Here is a 16,277-nt window from a genome sequence, read left to right as displayed (position 1 = left end):
CAAGTGTTAAAGAAGATTTAGTATAACATAGTAATACCTTCGTATTGTTAAAGATCGTTTAGAATGACAATACAGTCCCATGTGATTTGTCAGTATTATTTGTAGTGAAGAGTCTACCTTGTGCCATAACGGGACTAATCAAGCTAGAAGACGACGATAGAACAAAAGACGATTTCGATGGGTTTCAGGTAAGAATATTATTTACGGGTATGACTGCAGGTATCCACGGAACCGTTATTATGTACTTGCGTCATTGTCAGTCCAATATTTATGTATAGGGTGTAATAAAATGTAATATACCAAATATATATGCAGTGTGTTCTACTTTTTTCTCGCAAAACTTTATCAAGATTTCCATAGGTATAAATAAAAAAATAAATGTTACACATAATAGAGGTAGTTTGAAACTTCATCGAAAAATTATATGGAAAAGGGGAATGCGAAGAGAACAATATTTAAGCTTCAATGAACTTACAAAATCGCTAAACTTTCTATACACGGGAAATTTTAAAAGAAGAAAATATATCGTATAATTATTGTGTGAAACATGTCAAATGCTTTGATAAATGAATAATAATGATTAGCTTAATTTCCAGCATGTTACTGTTTAATCCGTATTAGTATCTTATCGTAGATGTTTAATAATTTCACTTTAAATATTTTTCTTTGTTTTAGAATATAATCTATAACATATTTCGGGAAGAAATAATGTGTAGAATATCAACCATTTTAAAATAATTATACAGGATTATAGTGTTGTAATCATAAAAAGAGTAAGCTAGAGGCCGCGAGACATGAGAGTGAAAGCAGATTTCCTTTAATATACAGTATAGTGACAGGCGAAGAAATTGACTTCCTTTCTTTTGATATACGTGGGGAGTAACATTAATGCACCACGTAAAAGCGTATTTTTTTAATTACTCGAATCATTATTACTATCAAATAACGATTATTAATTACATAAGTGTATGATATTATTTACAATATAATAAAGTAATAATATACGATAAATATATATATAATAAAGTAATCGTATCTTTATTTGAAATACTAGAATGATACGACCGCTATTATTGGTACGCCGGCTCTCACAATCACAAAGCGACCTTCGAAGAATTTTATGCACAGGTAAGAAAATAACATAACAAATGATGACTTTCTTATATTCATTTGAATATCATTATCATATCATCTTCATTGAAAGGCGTTCAAAGGCGTGTATAGAACGGCATACAGACTTCAGCTTTTAAATCATATCACGCAATTTCTTATGAATAGATTAATAAGTGAAAGAATTATTTTTTATGAAAGTTACTCGGTGTTGATGGTAGAATATTTTCACTCGAAATGTAGCTTGCAATTTTCTTTTCTAGCAGTATAAATGAAATCTCATGCCTGTCTATTTGTGATCACTGATTTATAACTGCTTTGAAACGAATTCAAGGTTATGTAAATGTCACGCCCAAGGTCTCTTAATACTTACTTTCGAAATGGATTCAATGTAATCAGTATTGAGAATGATTATTTATATCTTGTTATAATAAAACAATAGAACATTTTTTATTCCATATAATTTATCCAATAATGAATTTAGAATAAGATTCTCTCACAAAATTATTATTATATTATAATATAATAATAATTAATAATAATATTAATTAAAATTGAAGAACAATTTTAGCAACAATTCTTTAAATATTTCTATTATCTTCGTACAAAAAGTAGTTCATTTAATTTCCTTCAAAACCTTCGAAATACGTTGCCAGTGCGTTCGACCTTCATATCGAATTCAAAGTGCATCCGTCTTCCAGACTTTTCATTGTCCAGTTCCATGCATTCGTACAGGTGCAGTGACCTCGACGACAAGGGAATGCACGGTCGATCACGATGCAACGATCGAATTGAAGCCATACGAAGACATACCAGGACCAAAGCCGATACCAATTTTGGGAAATACTTGGCGATTGTTTCCAATGATCGGGCAATACCAAATATCAGACGTGGCGAAATTGTCGCAGACATTCTACGACGAGTACGGGAAGATCGTTCGTTTGACTGGTTTAATAGGTCGACCGGATCTGTTGTTCGTTTATGACGCTGACGAGATCGAGAAGATTTATAGACAGGAAGGACCAACTCCATTTAGGCCATCTATGCCGTGTCTGGTGCATTATAAGAGCGTTGTGAGGAAAGATTTTTTTGGAAGTCTTCCTGGTGTCGTTGGAGTGTACGTAGACATGATATTATAGGATGTGATGATGACAAAGTATAGCGATCTCTCCGTTATTAGTACTCAAGTAGTGCTCTATATCACGAAATCTGTTTGAATAACAATGATGATTTGAAAAATAAGAAATTCATTAAAACTATGGTTACAACGGATGCATCTCTGGTGCAATAAAAGACGTACATTGATTCTTATGAGAGCAGTTATATTGTATGCATTTCATATTTCAGGTGTTTCATTCGTCAATCGCATCTATTGTAATTATGGTCTTCTCTCGCCCACCTGCAGTACTATTCGCTTAAATGGCCACAGTTCAAACATTAACATTATGTGTCGTAAATGATAGATTGTAAAATAGATGCTGTGATCATTAATTGAGAAAGTCGTCACTTGGATTGCCAATATTTTGTACATAATAATGTATACACCCAGGAATTTTTTGTCTTTAATACCTGCTGTTTATAGTACAGGGGAAAAACAACGAACTAAAACTTGATTAAAATTGATACGCAAACGATCAACTATTAATTTCGTTATTAAAGAAGTTTCTGAATAATTAACAAGTTATATGTATTGTTCAACGGACTCTGATACTAAAGGAGAAGTTTGCTTATGCATTGCGCGTAAATGCCTAAAAAGCGCATTAGCATTAGCACGATCACTATTTGAACTATACCAACATTGCCCGCTTATAATTAAATTTTATGTCAACCTTCTGCTAACCACGGGTGGTTTTCCTTGACCTTGAAACCATTCATAAAACACTACACGTAGAAGGAATGAGGTAACGCGTCGATAACGGATGACATAATACAATATTTACACTTCTTTGCAGACACGGCGAGCCATGGAGAGAATTTCGTACGAGAGTCCAGAAACCTGTTCTTCAACCGCAGACGGTGAGAAAATATATAACGCCTATTGAGATGGTTACGTCTGATTTCATACAAAGGTAAGCTTACATTTTCATAAATACAGCGAGACTCGTAACTTTTCGATTTTAAATTAATTTAATTGGTGAAGATTATCGAATTGTCGAATTTATAAGCGAAAACTTTCGACATTCTGTTTAATCTGGATAGATAGAAGTAAATAAACAGATACATAAAGATAAAAAAAGAAGTAGAGATGTTTTATAAAAGAATTTAAGATACAATACGACTTACAGAATCGCATAAAGACGTAATTGATGGTTGTTTTCAGAATTCAAGAGATTAAAGGAGAAGATGACGAATTGCCAGCAGACTTTGATAACGAAATACACAAATGGGCCCTAGAATGTTGGTATAAAAATTGTTGCTTATACGCCCATAATTTTAATCTTATGGAATTAAAAGTTAATCGTTCTATTTAATTATACAGGTATAGGTCGCGTCGCCCTTGACGTGAGATTAGGATGCTTATCAGGTAATCTGACACCGGATTCGGAGCCTCAAAAGATTATCGATGCGGCCAAATTTGCTTTGAGGAACGTAGCAGTGCTTGAATTGAAAGCTCCTTACTGGAGATACGTACCTACCCCTCTGTGGTCAAGATACGTACGAAACATGGATTACTTCATCGAGTAAGCGAAATTTTGCTGTTATTTTCGTTAAAATGTAATAACAATTATAACCGATTTTTAAGTAAAATTTGTCCGTTCACCAGAGTATGTATGAAATACATCGATGCTGCGATAGAGAGATTGAAAACAAAAAAATCTGTTGACGAGTCTGACTTGTCTTTGGTGGAAAGAATTTTAGCCAAAGAAACTGACCCTAAAATGGCTTATATTCTGGCCTTAGATTTGATTTTGGTTGGAATAGATACCGTACGTAAGAACGAGTACTTTTTCGTTATATTACGGAATATTTAATATGCAGAATATTAAATATTAGTGTTGTATTATAGATTTCAATGGCTGTTTGTTCAATATTGTATCAACTGGCAACTAGACCGGAAGAACAGGAAAAAATTTATCAGGAGCTTATAGAAATTCTTCCTGATCCATCTGTACCTCTTACTACGAGTCATCTCGATAAAGCTATTTATATGAAAGCTTTTATTCGTGAAGTTTTCCGGTATAATTAATCGCTTCACGAGCACCTAAATTGCATGAATAAATGTAACACTAGAAAAATACTTTATAATTTCTCGCTACAAAAATATCGTATTTGTTCTAGAGTATATTCTACAGTGATTGGAAACGGTAGAACATTACAAAATGACACTACAATTTGCGGCTATAGAGTACCAAAGGGGGTCGGTACAAGTTTACAGTACCAGATATACAGATATATAGCGCAAATTTTATAATAGCGATATATCTACCGTGCACTTTATTGCAACATATTGACGTCATAATTATCTTATTGTAGGTGCAAGTCGTGTTCCCAACTGTAGTAACGGGAAATATGAAACAATATGTAGCAGATGCAAAAACGTTTAAGCCAAAGCGGTGGCTAAAAGAATCTTCTAACGAAATTTTGCACCCCTTTGCATCGTTACCTTATGGTCATGGCGCACGTATGTGTTTAGGAAGACGATTTGCAGATTTAGAAATGCAAGTTCTGCTTGCCAAAGTACGTACAAAAAATGTTTTCCACTTTTATAAAAAAAAAAATCATAAAAGATATAACTTAGAAAAAACGAAGCTGACACCCCGCTGGGGGTAGCCGCCCACATGCTATATTTATTTTTTATTTTTATTTTTTTTTCTTCACCAACAAGATATAACACTTTACCAAATGTCCATAAGGACAAATTGTAAAATAACCAAAATAAAAAAAAAAAAACTTTTATAAAAAAGCTGCTGTCGTATAATATATATATAAGTTTAGCTATTATCATAATACATTTGAGGTGTTAAATGTATAAATACTATTTCTTTTATTTATTTTCAGCTGATAAGATCTTACAAATTGGAATACCATCATAAACCACTTAAATACAAGGTTACATTTATGTACGCTCCCGACGGTGAACTCAAATTCAAAATACTTCAAAGATAGTGATCATTTAAAATAGTATCCTTTTGATTTTATGGCAATAAAGGCAATAAAAAATAAAGGAAGAACATATCGTTTGTATATACACTTAAAAATCATTATCTGTCAATAAATTTTAAATTTAAGGGTCCTTTAGGCGTGTACATAGGATTGATGTAATACTCTAATTTCTCGTGATGATACTCTATTTTGTAACGTTGCAAAATCTGAAACAAAAAATTACTATATATTAACGCAATAAATTATTTTTGATTCTAATGCAAAAAGAAGTTGTGCCTTCTTATTTATATACATATAATAAAGTATAAACGTCACAGTACTTTCCTAAAAAATCAAAAAAATTTATCAAAGTAGCAAAGTAATTTCACATTTCTCCAGCTACCCTCTACCTAATTGCTCGGAGGGAAAATTGCAAGATGGTGCAATAAAATACAAGAAAATCTCCAATTCAAAAGACCATATTTGTTACGACACTTAACACAAGCAATTTTGTTTTATTGTCACTTTCTCTCTTGTCGGATCATCAAGTGAAAGATAATAAAACTTGTAGGAGTCGTAAAATTAATGAAATAATTTATTATAGAACGAATATGTGTGAACACACATTATAATATCATTTCAGTTCTATATTTATAATATTTCTTTAATCAACCATGAAGGAGATTATAAATCTGAAATGATGTGTGAAATTACTACTATTTAATATCTACAGAGGAAGTTGCATGTCTATATAAACGATAATTGATGATGCAAAATGTAATAACTGCTTGTAAGTATTTTTTGTGGAATGCATTTTTTGTGTAAAGAGTTACATAATACATACTTATCTATTCTTGAGAAAATTAGAAATGTTAAATTAATATAGCAATGCAACAAAAGAATCAACGAAAAGAAACTTATGAGCATGTTTCGTACATCCTGGTAACGGTACAAATTACTGTCAGATTTGTGTGGCAGTCTCAAGAGACACATTGTATCTTCACACTGAAACGAAGGTTCAGCTGCTGAGATGAATGTTCATTGTTTATGGGAATTTACTGTGATAATTGACAAACTAAGTTAGCCGGAGGCTATAGTCAAAGCCAAGTACCCAGTCTATGGTAACAAAACTTCAAGTTTAAGGGGCACTTATTTTCTATCTTCTGTTGCTTTCTTTTGTATAATTCAGGAGTTTTATTATTTATATTTTATTTATATTTTTAACCATAACTAAAAACGTGTGCTTTTAAATATATAATAAAAATAATTAAGTATTAATTATTACCTTACTAATAACAACGAGCATCTCAAGTTCGGCGAAACGTCGACCGAGACACATTCTTCTTCCATAACCGAAAGGAAGCGATGCGAATTTGTGGTACACACCGTCACTTCGCAACCATCTCTCTGGAAGGAATTCCTCGCTGCGTGGAAAGTACTTCTCAAGATTACTTATTACGTAATGTTGGAAAACTACTTGTACCTGTGTTAACCAATTTTTATTCATACTATAATCGTAATAGGAAATGTCCATTCAGCAGTTTAGTAGTTACTATGAAAATTATGAAATTTTTACTAGTAATTATGTTAAAATTAATACAATAAAATTAAATTGAGGAAGTATTCTTTCTTACGCCTTTTGGTACACGATATCCTTTGATTACTGTGTCCTTGGTCATACATCGTCCATTACCAATAACCACTGGATACATCCTAGTGAAAACAATTATTCTTCCGTTAAAAATTAATATAGTATTTCTTTATATAGTATTTTTATTAACATATTACAACCAATTTAAATACTTCGGTGTGAAAGTTGTTATTTCTGGTCTAAAAGCTACTTGACTTGAGTTCTCAAGAAGGCTAAGAATTACTGTTAAGATTAAGAGCTTAAAGAATTAACGTTTGTCATGCAAACCTAAGAGTTTCCTTAATGCACGCCTTTAAGTATTTCAATTTGTCCAAATGCTTCCCTTCAAGCTGCATATCTTTATCTGATAGCATGTTACAGACTTCTTCATAAGCGAGATTTTGCTTGTCAGTATGCAAAGCTAATTGATACAAGGTTGATGCTACCGCGCTGGAAGTCTTAAAATAAAATTTAAGAATTTAGAAATTTAATATTGAGTACTTATGTTAATAAAATACATAAATAGTATTTGTGTAACCTTGATATTTAAAAGTAGTACATTCCAATTTTTATTGAGTTACTCACTGTGTCAATGCCAACTAAAAATAGATCAAGGGAAAGGATAGTAGCCAATTTAGTATCATTTTCAAGAGCCAATATTCTTTGCAGAAGAGACTGTTCCTTATCAGATTTCTCTACTTCTTTTATCCTTGAAAGAGCGGCCATCGTGTATTTAGACGTTATACTGGACATAAGGATACTTTTTATTTATATTTTGCATATTTTTTAATTTAGTTGTTTTGTAATTATATTTTATTGAAATTCACTTTACTATGGTGTCAAGAGCATTCACATATTGCAGCCACGTAGGTGTATTGAATAATTTCCAGAATGGAATCTTTAATTCTAAGACTCCGACATTCTTAAAGAATATTGTAACTGCATCAATTAATTGCTGAGTTGTAACATTAGCATCATCATCCAAACAACCCAATCGAACGTCTAATGCAACACGGGCAATAGCTATAAAAAAAAGGTGCTAAAAGCATTCTCGGTAACATGAAAGTTTATTTAAATAAAGAGTAAACTTAAATGTTTGAAATCATCAGCATAATCCATTTATTACTCACATTCTAGTGACCATTTGTGTATTTCGTTCAGAAAATCATCAGGCACCTCGTCATTTTCATCCCGTATTCTTCTAATTCTAAAAGTAAAAATTCTAAAATTACCTCAATATCCTGCATATTATAGATACAGAGTATTTTAACATATTATTGCGTAGGATCAGACAAGCTAATTATGCGATATAGACACAACCTATATAATCTGTAAAAGATACAGTCGGATAAACAATGACGAATTTTCTAGAATATCTGATACATTATATCTGAACGAAATCAGGGGCAGCAGGAAAAAGTGAAAGGTAAGGTGCGCGTGTGCTATAAGGATGATTGTTTGCCAGCGAACCTGCGAAGAAATGCTAGACTCGCTTCCTCGATAGCGCTAATGTACATTCTTGCTGTTCGTGGTTGTAACATTACTTGTTGTACCTTGCTCCGGAAATTGTACCAGCTCTCACCATGCCTGCAACAATCTCTTTCATTACTATTTTTGTTGCCGTCAACTATTTTTATTTCTTCAATTTACAAAATTTGAATGAGAGAAAAATAAATGGAAAAAATTAGACAGTGAACACTTTTATAATGTATACATGTAACTGTTTTTTAAACTATTGGGAATTCAAAAGAATTATTATTGCAAAAATTATTTATAACTTAACAAAATATTGGATATTATTAAATAAATTGTAAAAAGATATAATTTAAATCTTTGTGTTGTTTAATGAAATTTTTTATTGTGTATTTTACACCGTGTACTTAGCATGTTAAATCATGTGCATAGTTGATTATTTACTAGACACATTCATGAATATTTGCAATAAATATGAAAGAGACTGCAAATCTCATTACATCATTCTGAATTAATTTATCCGTTGATGATCTGTAATAATCAATATTGTCGTGTTTACTAATCATCAAACATAATTCAATGAAACCGAGGTGAAAAGAGATAGTAATACAGTCTACAAGGTTCTGCTCTATTTCTCGTAAGTCAACATTGAGAAATTTAATAGATATTTGGAATGACTTCGATAAAGCCTTTGATAAACGAAGAAGTCAATCTGTTTAATATTACATAAATTAAAGTAAAAATAGTACATAAATTAAAGAAACATAATTAAGATAAAGTGGAACCATGACATTTAGTATACTTTACATAATCAGAAGATCGTGCATACATAATGAATAAAACGAATGTTAAAAATTTGGAAACTGAAAGTAACAGGTATGTAAAATATAAAAATAAAATAAAAAGATAAAAAGTTTGCTATGTTTCATACAACACGCATATATTACGAAGAAATTTAATACATCAATCTATAAATAACTAAATGACTTTCGCGATCTGAGATTCAAAATGCGTTTATAAAATGTCTACGATTCTTGTATTTAATAGATTCTTAATTGACATTTAATTTACATTTCCTCCACTAAATATGTAATTTGTTAATCCAATATAATTTTCGGTCTGGCCGAAAGTGAAGTGTTGTTACGCAAGAATATCCGGGTGAGTGAGATAATTACAAATTAAGACATTACCATATGTACGTGTGTGTGTTGTCACGCGAATATTAGGAAAAGAGATTACATTAAATGCAATTGCAAAATACGTTGTCATACGGAAAATGATAGCATAACGTGCATCAATATCCGATTGCACAAGATTTACTTTCTAACAAGTAATATGTCTTGTACAGTATGCATAACACTTAAAGCCACCCCTTGTTTGGACTCTTGTCCTAATTTTCCTCCAGTTTCCGTTTCTATTTATGTTGTGACTTTTTCACATGAATATCTGTAATGTACACGAGTTAGATGGATGAATGCTTATTGCATTGTATTTTCATAACATTTATTTAAGATGGATGAATCTTGTCATTAAAGTAATTGATACATAAATAGTAAAGAGTGATGGAAGCTCACAAAGTTGAAGCGCGTAGAGAAACAAAAGCATGGTGATGTCTAGTTAGCACGTCTAGTTAGTCCCAAAAGCGCAACGCTTTAGCACAAATCCAATATGCGTAGCAAATATTTGCTATCACAGTGGTTTGCTAACCAAAAGGGTAAACAACATCATTAGAAAATCTGTGATTTCAATATTTAACCATTATGGTACTTAATGAGGTTTGCATACATGATGAAGTTATGTAAACTCATAGATGAGTATGAACATAGCGCTCTTTTACTCAATTCTAGTACTAAATTATTCCATTATATTTCATAATATTATGCCGTTCTCTTGTAGTAGAGATACTATTTATGACATTTCAAAAGTACTATTAAGTAAAAGTACCATTGAAAAATTTTAACAAAACTCGTTATTTTTAAGACTTTATTTGTGAAAAGAATTATATAAATATTTTTACTAAGTGAAGTATTGAAAAAATTCTTAAGATTGTTTTGTATTACATTTTTCACTCGAACACAGAGCGTTGCTATAAATGGTCCTATAACAATATGTATCTAAAATACAACCGTTCCGATAGACGCTTCGTATTTAAAAATAATTAATAATTCGTTAAATAAATAATAATTTTTTCGAAAATTAGTAAATACATATACAAAAAAATGATACAGTGCTTACACAGCGATTACGCCGGCATTATTTTCGAAGAACTCCTTTCTAAGCACGTGTTTGTAGTAATTTAACGACGGCATCGAAGGTCTATATGGCATCCTCTCTTCTTGCCGAAAGATACGTTCGATTTCATTAGCATCATAAATGAAAACCATATCTGGTCTACCTAACAGACCTTCTATTTTCACAATATCTCCATACTCCTTATATAATCTCTTTGATACTTGATCCACCGCCTGGATCTCGAAGTTACCTGAAACGAACGCATTTTGTATGTTTAGAATACACAGAAATCGTCTTAGCACTAGTTTAAATATGTTTGTAGTGCTATAGTTATACAACACGGCCGAAATTGTATCTCAGTGTTCTCCCATCATATTTTCTGAATATTATGTGATCTACTTATGGTAAATCAGTATATACCTATATATGGTATAAATCGCCACGTGTTACCCAAGAAGGGAATTGGTTTGGGACCAGGTATTTCGGTATAAGGACGACACCGTGACCAATCTTGCTCCTCGATTTCTGTTGTCAAAGTTTCTATAGTTCTAATAATAGTACTTGATGGTTCAATGGTATATTTTACAAATTTGATAAACTTGCGACTCAAGATACTCATCTTTAGTCTGTAACGTAGAAAAATTATAATAGAATTTTTACATTAAAATTTTGCGGACTGCTGTTAGTTTCTTTACACGATAAATTAGTAAATAGTGAAACGCAAAAACTATGCTTGCTTTCTTTTCCATAACAAACGAATTGCATTGTGAAAACCACAGTAGCCCTTTCAAGTGAAACCATGCGGCGTAATTGTTTTGTGCTATTTACCAGAATCGTTCGCAGAAGTCGTTTTACGAAATACATGTCTCGTAATTTATGAAATATATCAAACAAGAATGAATTTTTTAAGAGGCATTATGATAAAAAGATGGAAGATTTTGAAGGACTTGTAAAATATATATTTTCTACTATCAGTCAGCTAATTGTAACGGAGTATACCTGTCGAGATGATTCTGGCGATTTCAGTCAATTCAATCTGTATAGGTATCAATATGAAAAATCAAAGCAAAATGTTCTACCCAAAATTACTGCATGTGATTATAGGTCGGTAAGTTGTAACGCCATGAATCCTTTTTAATATTTTTTTTTAAAGTACATCGTTCTAAATTTATAAAATTTCTATAAAAAACAATAAATTAGATTTTGAGCACTTTGATCGTTCTAATATTAATCTTGATTGTACATGTATATTGGAATTTCCTTCCTTGTATACAGTAATGCTGAATAGAGATACTAAATATTAAATTAAAAAATTTCTTGAAAGTAACAGCTCATATTGAATAATTTCTTTATCCTATATTTTAAATAAAATTTCATTGATGCCTACCAGAATAAAGGTATAATTCTTTAAAACGTATAAAATTGTATTTTTATTTGATGTCAATCACTATGTCAATTTCTATCTACTCTATTCACAATTTGAAATTGCACGATTTTATTTGAAATGAATCATATTATCACCATCACTGATTTCAGTAAATCAAAAGCTCCGTTTGAATAAAATATCGCACATTTCAATCAACATTAAACTTTTTTTAAACGGCGACACATAAGTTTAATTGTCACTTGTTATTATTCAACATTTTACTTTATATAGGCACGCATCACGCTTGATGAACCACTTTTGAATGGGAACACTTTCGATCGAGACGAGTGCGTAACCAGCCCTTTTATTCCTCAAGAAATCCGGCCAAGTATCAAACATTTCTCAAGGACTTTAGTCATCTCTAAATTTTCTCAAGATTTAGTTAAGATTGAAATAAGAGGAATTCATTTTATTTTAATCACAATCGTATTTACATATTTCACATAATATGTATACATAATAATTTTATGTTATATTATACATATTTTATATAATGTGAACTATATAATTTTAGAATGGACTTTAATATTCTTTTCAACTACTAAAAGATACAATCTTTGAACTGGATCCTTTCTATTTTATAGAACAATGCTATTGGTTGAGAACGATTTGGGCATCACTTATTGGGAGAATTCTAATGTAACACGTGAATGGCGGGAATTCTAAACGTTTTACTATTTTGTACAATCTCACATGAATTAAATTAAAATGCCATATTTTTTTTTTATGTTTTAAAATAAAAAGATGTATAAAGGTAGTTTTACAATAAAAACCTTACAACGTTTTGCCGTTTTATTTTTCTTTATAACGTGTATACAGAAATTAGCTTTTCAGTATAATTTCTTATCGTAAAATTCCTACAATTAAATTCTACGATTCGTACCATTTAGATTTTTTCAATTCTATCGATTTTAATTTGTCTTTGTATTTATTTACAAGTTTCTCCAAATTCACATCATCGTGGTTTACTTTCGTTCTTTGTTTTGGCTGCAAAGAAAAAGTCTCAATTAAAAAATATAAATAATTGTTATGCAATCTTCAGTTTTATAGATTTAAAAAATGCTTACTTTAACTTCATTTCTATCGGCAATTCTTTGCTTCCTTTTCATTTCTAATTTTTTAGAAGACTTCTTGATCTTTTTCTCTTTTTTTACTGCTTGACTATGCACCATTGCTTGAATTTTTAAATTGTATTTTGACCGTAATTTATTTTCACCAGGTTTTCCAACCATTCCGGTGTACGGTTTTATATTAAACTTGTCCTTATTTTCAGTTTCTAGTCGTTTCACTGCAATTTCTTGGTTTGTATCTTCTCTTTTTGCTTTAACTTTGTTTCCTGACCAAAGAGGATTATTTTCGCGACTTTTTTGAAGTCTCTTTTGTTTGGCATTCACCATTACTCGGTTTTCTATTGAGAAGGATACAATTGGTCTCTAAATAAATAAAAATATGAGATATGTAACAATATAATTTTAAAAAAAATTATATTTATATTATTGATATTATTTATATATTATGTACCCTTTTAGGAGTGAATATATTTGGATTATTATTCACACTTCTCAAAGTCTCAAGTGCATCTTGGTGTTTCGTAAACGAAACGAATCCATATTCTTTCGATTTCCACACTCCCTTTAGATCCACATTTTTTGGATCTCGCATAATACGTGCCTTTATAAAATTAACTTAAAAATTAATTTTCTAACATAAGTTTATTCAACATTAAATATTTAAGTTGGAATTATGTAATAATTCCTCTAATAAATACCTCTCTTATAACCGCTGTAGGAGGACTATGACGTTCAAGGATTTTTCTGAATTTATCGTCATTTAACGTAGCTGGTAAATTATGAACAACAAGTCGTACTCTGGACACGAACATATTTAAATTTCGCAATATCTGTGATTTCCATCGTTCTATTTGCAACCGTTTTGACATATCTGTCGCTGAAACTCCAACTGCAGCTGAACTTCCAGCTAATACAACTAAAAAATTAAAATTTACTTATCAATTAATCTCTAATATTATACAAAATTATTACTAAAAGAAGTTTCTCCCCTTTTTTTATTTTATACAATATATACCTCCTTCCTTTACAAGATATAAATTCCTAGAATCCTTTTGTTTGTATTGTTTTGAATTTGCCTTATCTTCAATTTCATTTCTATCCAATGCTCTGTGTGCTTCAAGTATTTGATCTTCCATTTGCAATTCATTCCCTGCTGCTAAACACTTTTCAGCATCTTCAACATTCTACAATCGAATCTTTATGAAAATATAAGTTCTGTTATGAAAAGGATAGAATATATTTCGTAAAAATTTACCTTAAATTTAACAAATGCTGTACCTCTTGAAAATTCAGTTAATGGATCTATACATATGAGAGCATAATAAACAGGTCCATATCGTTCCATGTATTTCTTCAACTCATCATTTTTTACTGAAAATGGTACGTTTTTTAGAAATATAGTTTTTCCTTCAGAAACATCATGAGATTTGAAACTTGGTTTTGTTTCTTTTACATCTATCTTTCCTTGTTCTTCGTGTTCATCTTCTTCATTGTTTTCAGATACTTCATTTTCATTTTCTATTTCTACTTCATCTAAACAATCATTATCGAATTCAACATTTTCTGTGACAATATCGAATTTTTCATCCTCACTGCAATTACATTTTGTTTAGTTATATCTTAGTTATATGCTTTTAAAACAGTATTTAAAATAAAAAATTACATATCCTTTCTTTAAAATTAAAAATTTACTCACCCCCCTAGCTCTCCGTTTAAACTTAATTTTTTTGTATTATCTGTATCTTCTATGTCACTTTCTTCTTCCACCTTTACTCTAACTTCATCTTCCTGTTTATTTTCAGAATTATTTTGTTCAAATTTATTTTTAGATACTGCCCAATCAACTATAATGGGTCTATTTAGAAGTGGTTGTAAGTTTGTATAATGTATAGCTTTAGCTGCACTTTGTACATGTTCAAATTGTAAAAATGCACATCCTATATTTTTGCCATCACTTCTCTTCAGAATTTTGATTTCTTCTACTGCCCCATATGGAGAAAAATGTTTTTTCAAGTCTTCTTCAGTTGCCTACAATTATGATGAAAAATACAAATCTTTTAAAAGAAAAACTAATGTAAATTTTTACCAGTATCTTACCTGGAATGATAAATTTCTTATTACAATTCTTGCTCTCTTTTTTTTATTTTTGTCCTTGAGCAATCTTCTCCTTTCCCTTTTTATTTGTAATAATGTTTCCTGTTTAGATGGATCTTCTTCTTCAGCTTCATCCTGTTTCATTTGTTTATTTTCATGTTTTTTATCTTGATTTCTCTCTGTAGCCTCACTTGTGCCATGTTCATTATCCAAATTTTCTGCTTCTTCTGATTCTTTTTTCAACTTTTCACAGTATTTTGATCTTGAAACAGCCCAACTACTATTTATTATTCTACCTAAAAATATGTTTTTAACACATTATTGTCAACAAATTATTACTTAAATTATCAATACTGGTAATTTTTATTTTTTAATAGAACAATACCAAGAAATTCCTTTTTATTTGTACTAAATATTGCTTTTGAAGCATCTTTTAGCTGTTTAAATTGAATAAAACAACATCCTACTGGGGAGCCATCTGACCGTTTTGGAAAATTTATTTCTAATATTTCTCCGAATGGTTCATACAATTTTTTCACATCTTCTGGAGTTGTCTAATGACATAGATAAATATGAATTTGCTAATATAGAAATATATTCCTTATTCAATATTGAAAAGTGCACTAACCTTAAATGGTAAATTGCGAACAATAATCCTAGGTTTCTTATTTTCATCTGTATTGTTATCTATCTTTTGTGTTGGTTTCTTTGATTTCTGTGATTTTATCTTCTTCCTACATATCCATGAAAGTTTCTTTTTCTTAGTTCTATTGCCTATTTTATTTAGAATAAGGGTTAATTAAACATCTGTTTAATGATAATTCTATTAATAATTTAACATATACATCACATACTAGTATTCCGCATTTTTAATGTCTATTTCCAAATTAGTAAAATTTTTATATTAAAATGTCCAATATATAAAATTCTTTAAAACATAAAATGTTCACCGTAATAATGTAATACTTTTTTTTACTTATTTACTTATTAGGTTATATGCAACACATGTGCAGATAGAGCTTTCATATTTGAAAGCTTGAACTGGCTCGAAATAAATTAAATACTAGGGTTTCCTATGTTTCCCCTAGATATTGATTACATGAATTTCCCTACCTTCCTTGATCAGATTCATTGAACAAACTACGTATATTTATTTAAA

At 30.4% G+C, this 16,277-nt stretch overlaps 3 protein-coding genes and 1 long non-coding RNA gene across 4 annotated transcripts; 1 reads left to right on the top strand and 3 right to left on the bottom strand.

Annotated features, from left to right (window-relative positions):
- The first annotated feature begins 1,018 nt into the window (after nucleotides 1-1,018).
- LOC132909253 (probable cytochrome P450 301a1, mitochondrial) lies at nucleotides 1,019-5,282 on the top strand. The gene is made up of 10 exons (XM_060963984.1): nucleotides 1,019-1,128; nucleotides 1,846-2,227; nucleotides 3,063-3,179; nucleotides 3,431-3,507; nucleotides 3,590-3,791; nucleotides 3,875-4,037; nucleotides 4,118-4,287; nucleotides 4,390-4,468; nucleotides 4,585-4,788; nucleotides 5,110-5,282. The coding sequence occupies exons 1-10, from the start codon at nucleotides 1,056-1,058 to the stop codon at nucleotides 5,215-5,217; spliced, it is 1,575 nt and encodes a 524-aa protein (XP_060819967.1). The 5' UTR covers nucleotides 1,019-1,055; the 3' UTR covers nucleotides 5,218-5,282.
- LOC132909358 (uncharacterized) lies at nucleotides 4,597-5,051 on the bottom strand. Its single transcript, XR_009658529.1, has 2 exons — nucleotides 5,003-5,051; nucleotides 4,597-4,811 (listed from the first exon to the last, which is right to left on the bottom strand). It is a non-coding gene; the product is annotated as an uncharacterized LOC132909358 (long non-coding RNA).
- A 20-nt stretch (nucleotides 5,283-5,302) lies between the features above and the next one.
- Nucleotides 5,303-11,608, bottom strand: LOC132909261 (probable cytochrome P450 301a1, mitochondrial). Its single transcript, XM_060963996.1, has 10 exons — nucleotides 10,949-11,608; nucleotides 10,532-10,778; nucleotides 8,294-8,410; nucleotides 7,954-8,030; nucleotides 7,651-7,846; nucleotides 7,409-7,568; nucleotides 7,112-7,281; nucleotides 6,828-6,906; nucleotides 6,479-6,676; nucleotides 5,303-5,420 (listed from the first exon to the last, which is right to left on the bottom strand). The coding sequence occupies exons 1-10, from the start codon at nucleotides 11,145-11,147 to the stop codon at nucleotides 5,313-5,315; spliced, it is 1,551 nt and encodes a 516-aa protein (XP_060819979.1). The 5' UTR covers nucleotides 11,148-11,608; the 3' UTR covers nucleotides 5,303-5,312.
- A 1,124-nt stretch (nucleotides 11,609-12,732) lies between these two features.
- Nucleotides 12,733-16,163, bottom strand: LOC132909249 (RNA-binding protein 28-like). Its single transcript, XM_060963971.1, has 11 exons — nucleotides 15,973-16,163; nucleotides 15,747-15,892; nucleotides 15,504-15,672; nucleotides 15,122-15,414; nucleotides 14,721-15,052; nucleotides 14,280-14,616; nucleotides 14,040-14,208; nucleotides 13,723-13,940; nucleotides 13,476-13,625; nucleotides 13,022-13,387; nucleotides 12,733-12,941 (listed from the first exon to the last, which is right to left on the bottom strand). Exons 1-11 carry the CDS (start codon nucleotides 15,983-15,985, stop codon nucleotides 12,825-12,827), a joined length of 2,310 nt encoding a protein of 769 aa, XP_060819954.1. The 5' UTR covers nucleotides 15,986-16,163; the 3' UTR covers nucleotides 12,733-12,824.
- Nucleotides 16,164-16,277: the final 114 nt, after the last annotated feature.

Source organism: Bombus pascuorum, chromosome 1 (genome assembly GCF_905332965.1).
Source record: "Bombus pascuorum chromosome 1, iyBomPasc1.1, whole genome shotgun sequence".
In the NCBI taxonomy this organism is placed as follows: domain Eukaryota; kingdom Metazoa; phylum Arthropoda; class Insecta; order Hymenoptera; family Apidae; genus Bombus; species Bombus pascuorum.
This window is presented reverse-complemented; position numbering and strand designations above follow the sequence as displayed.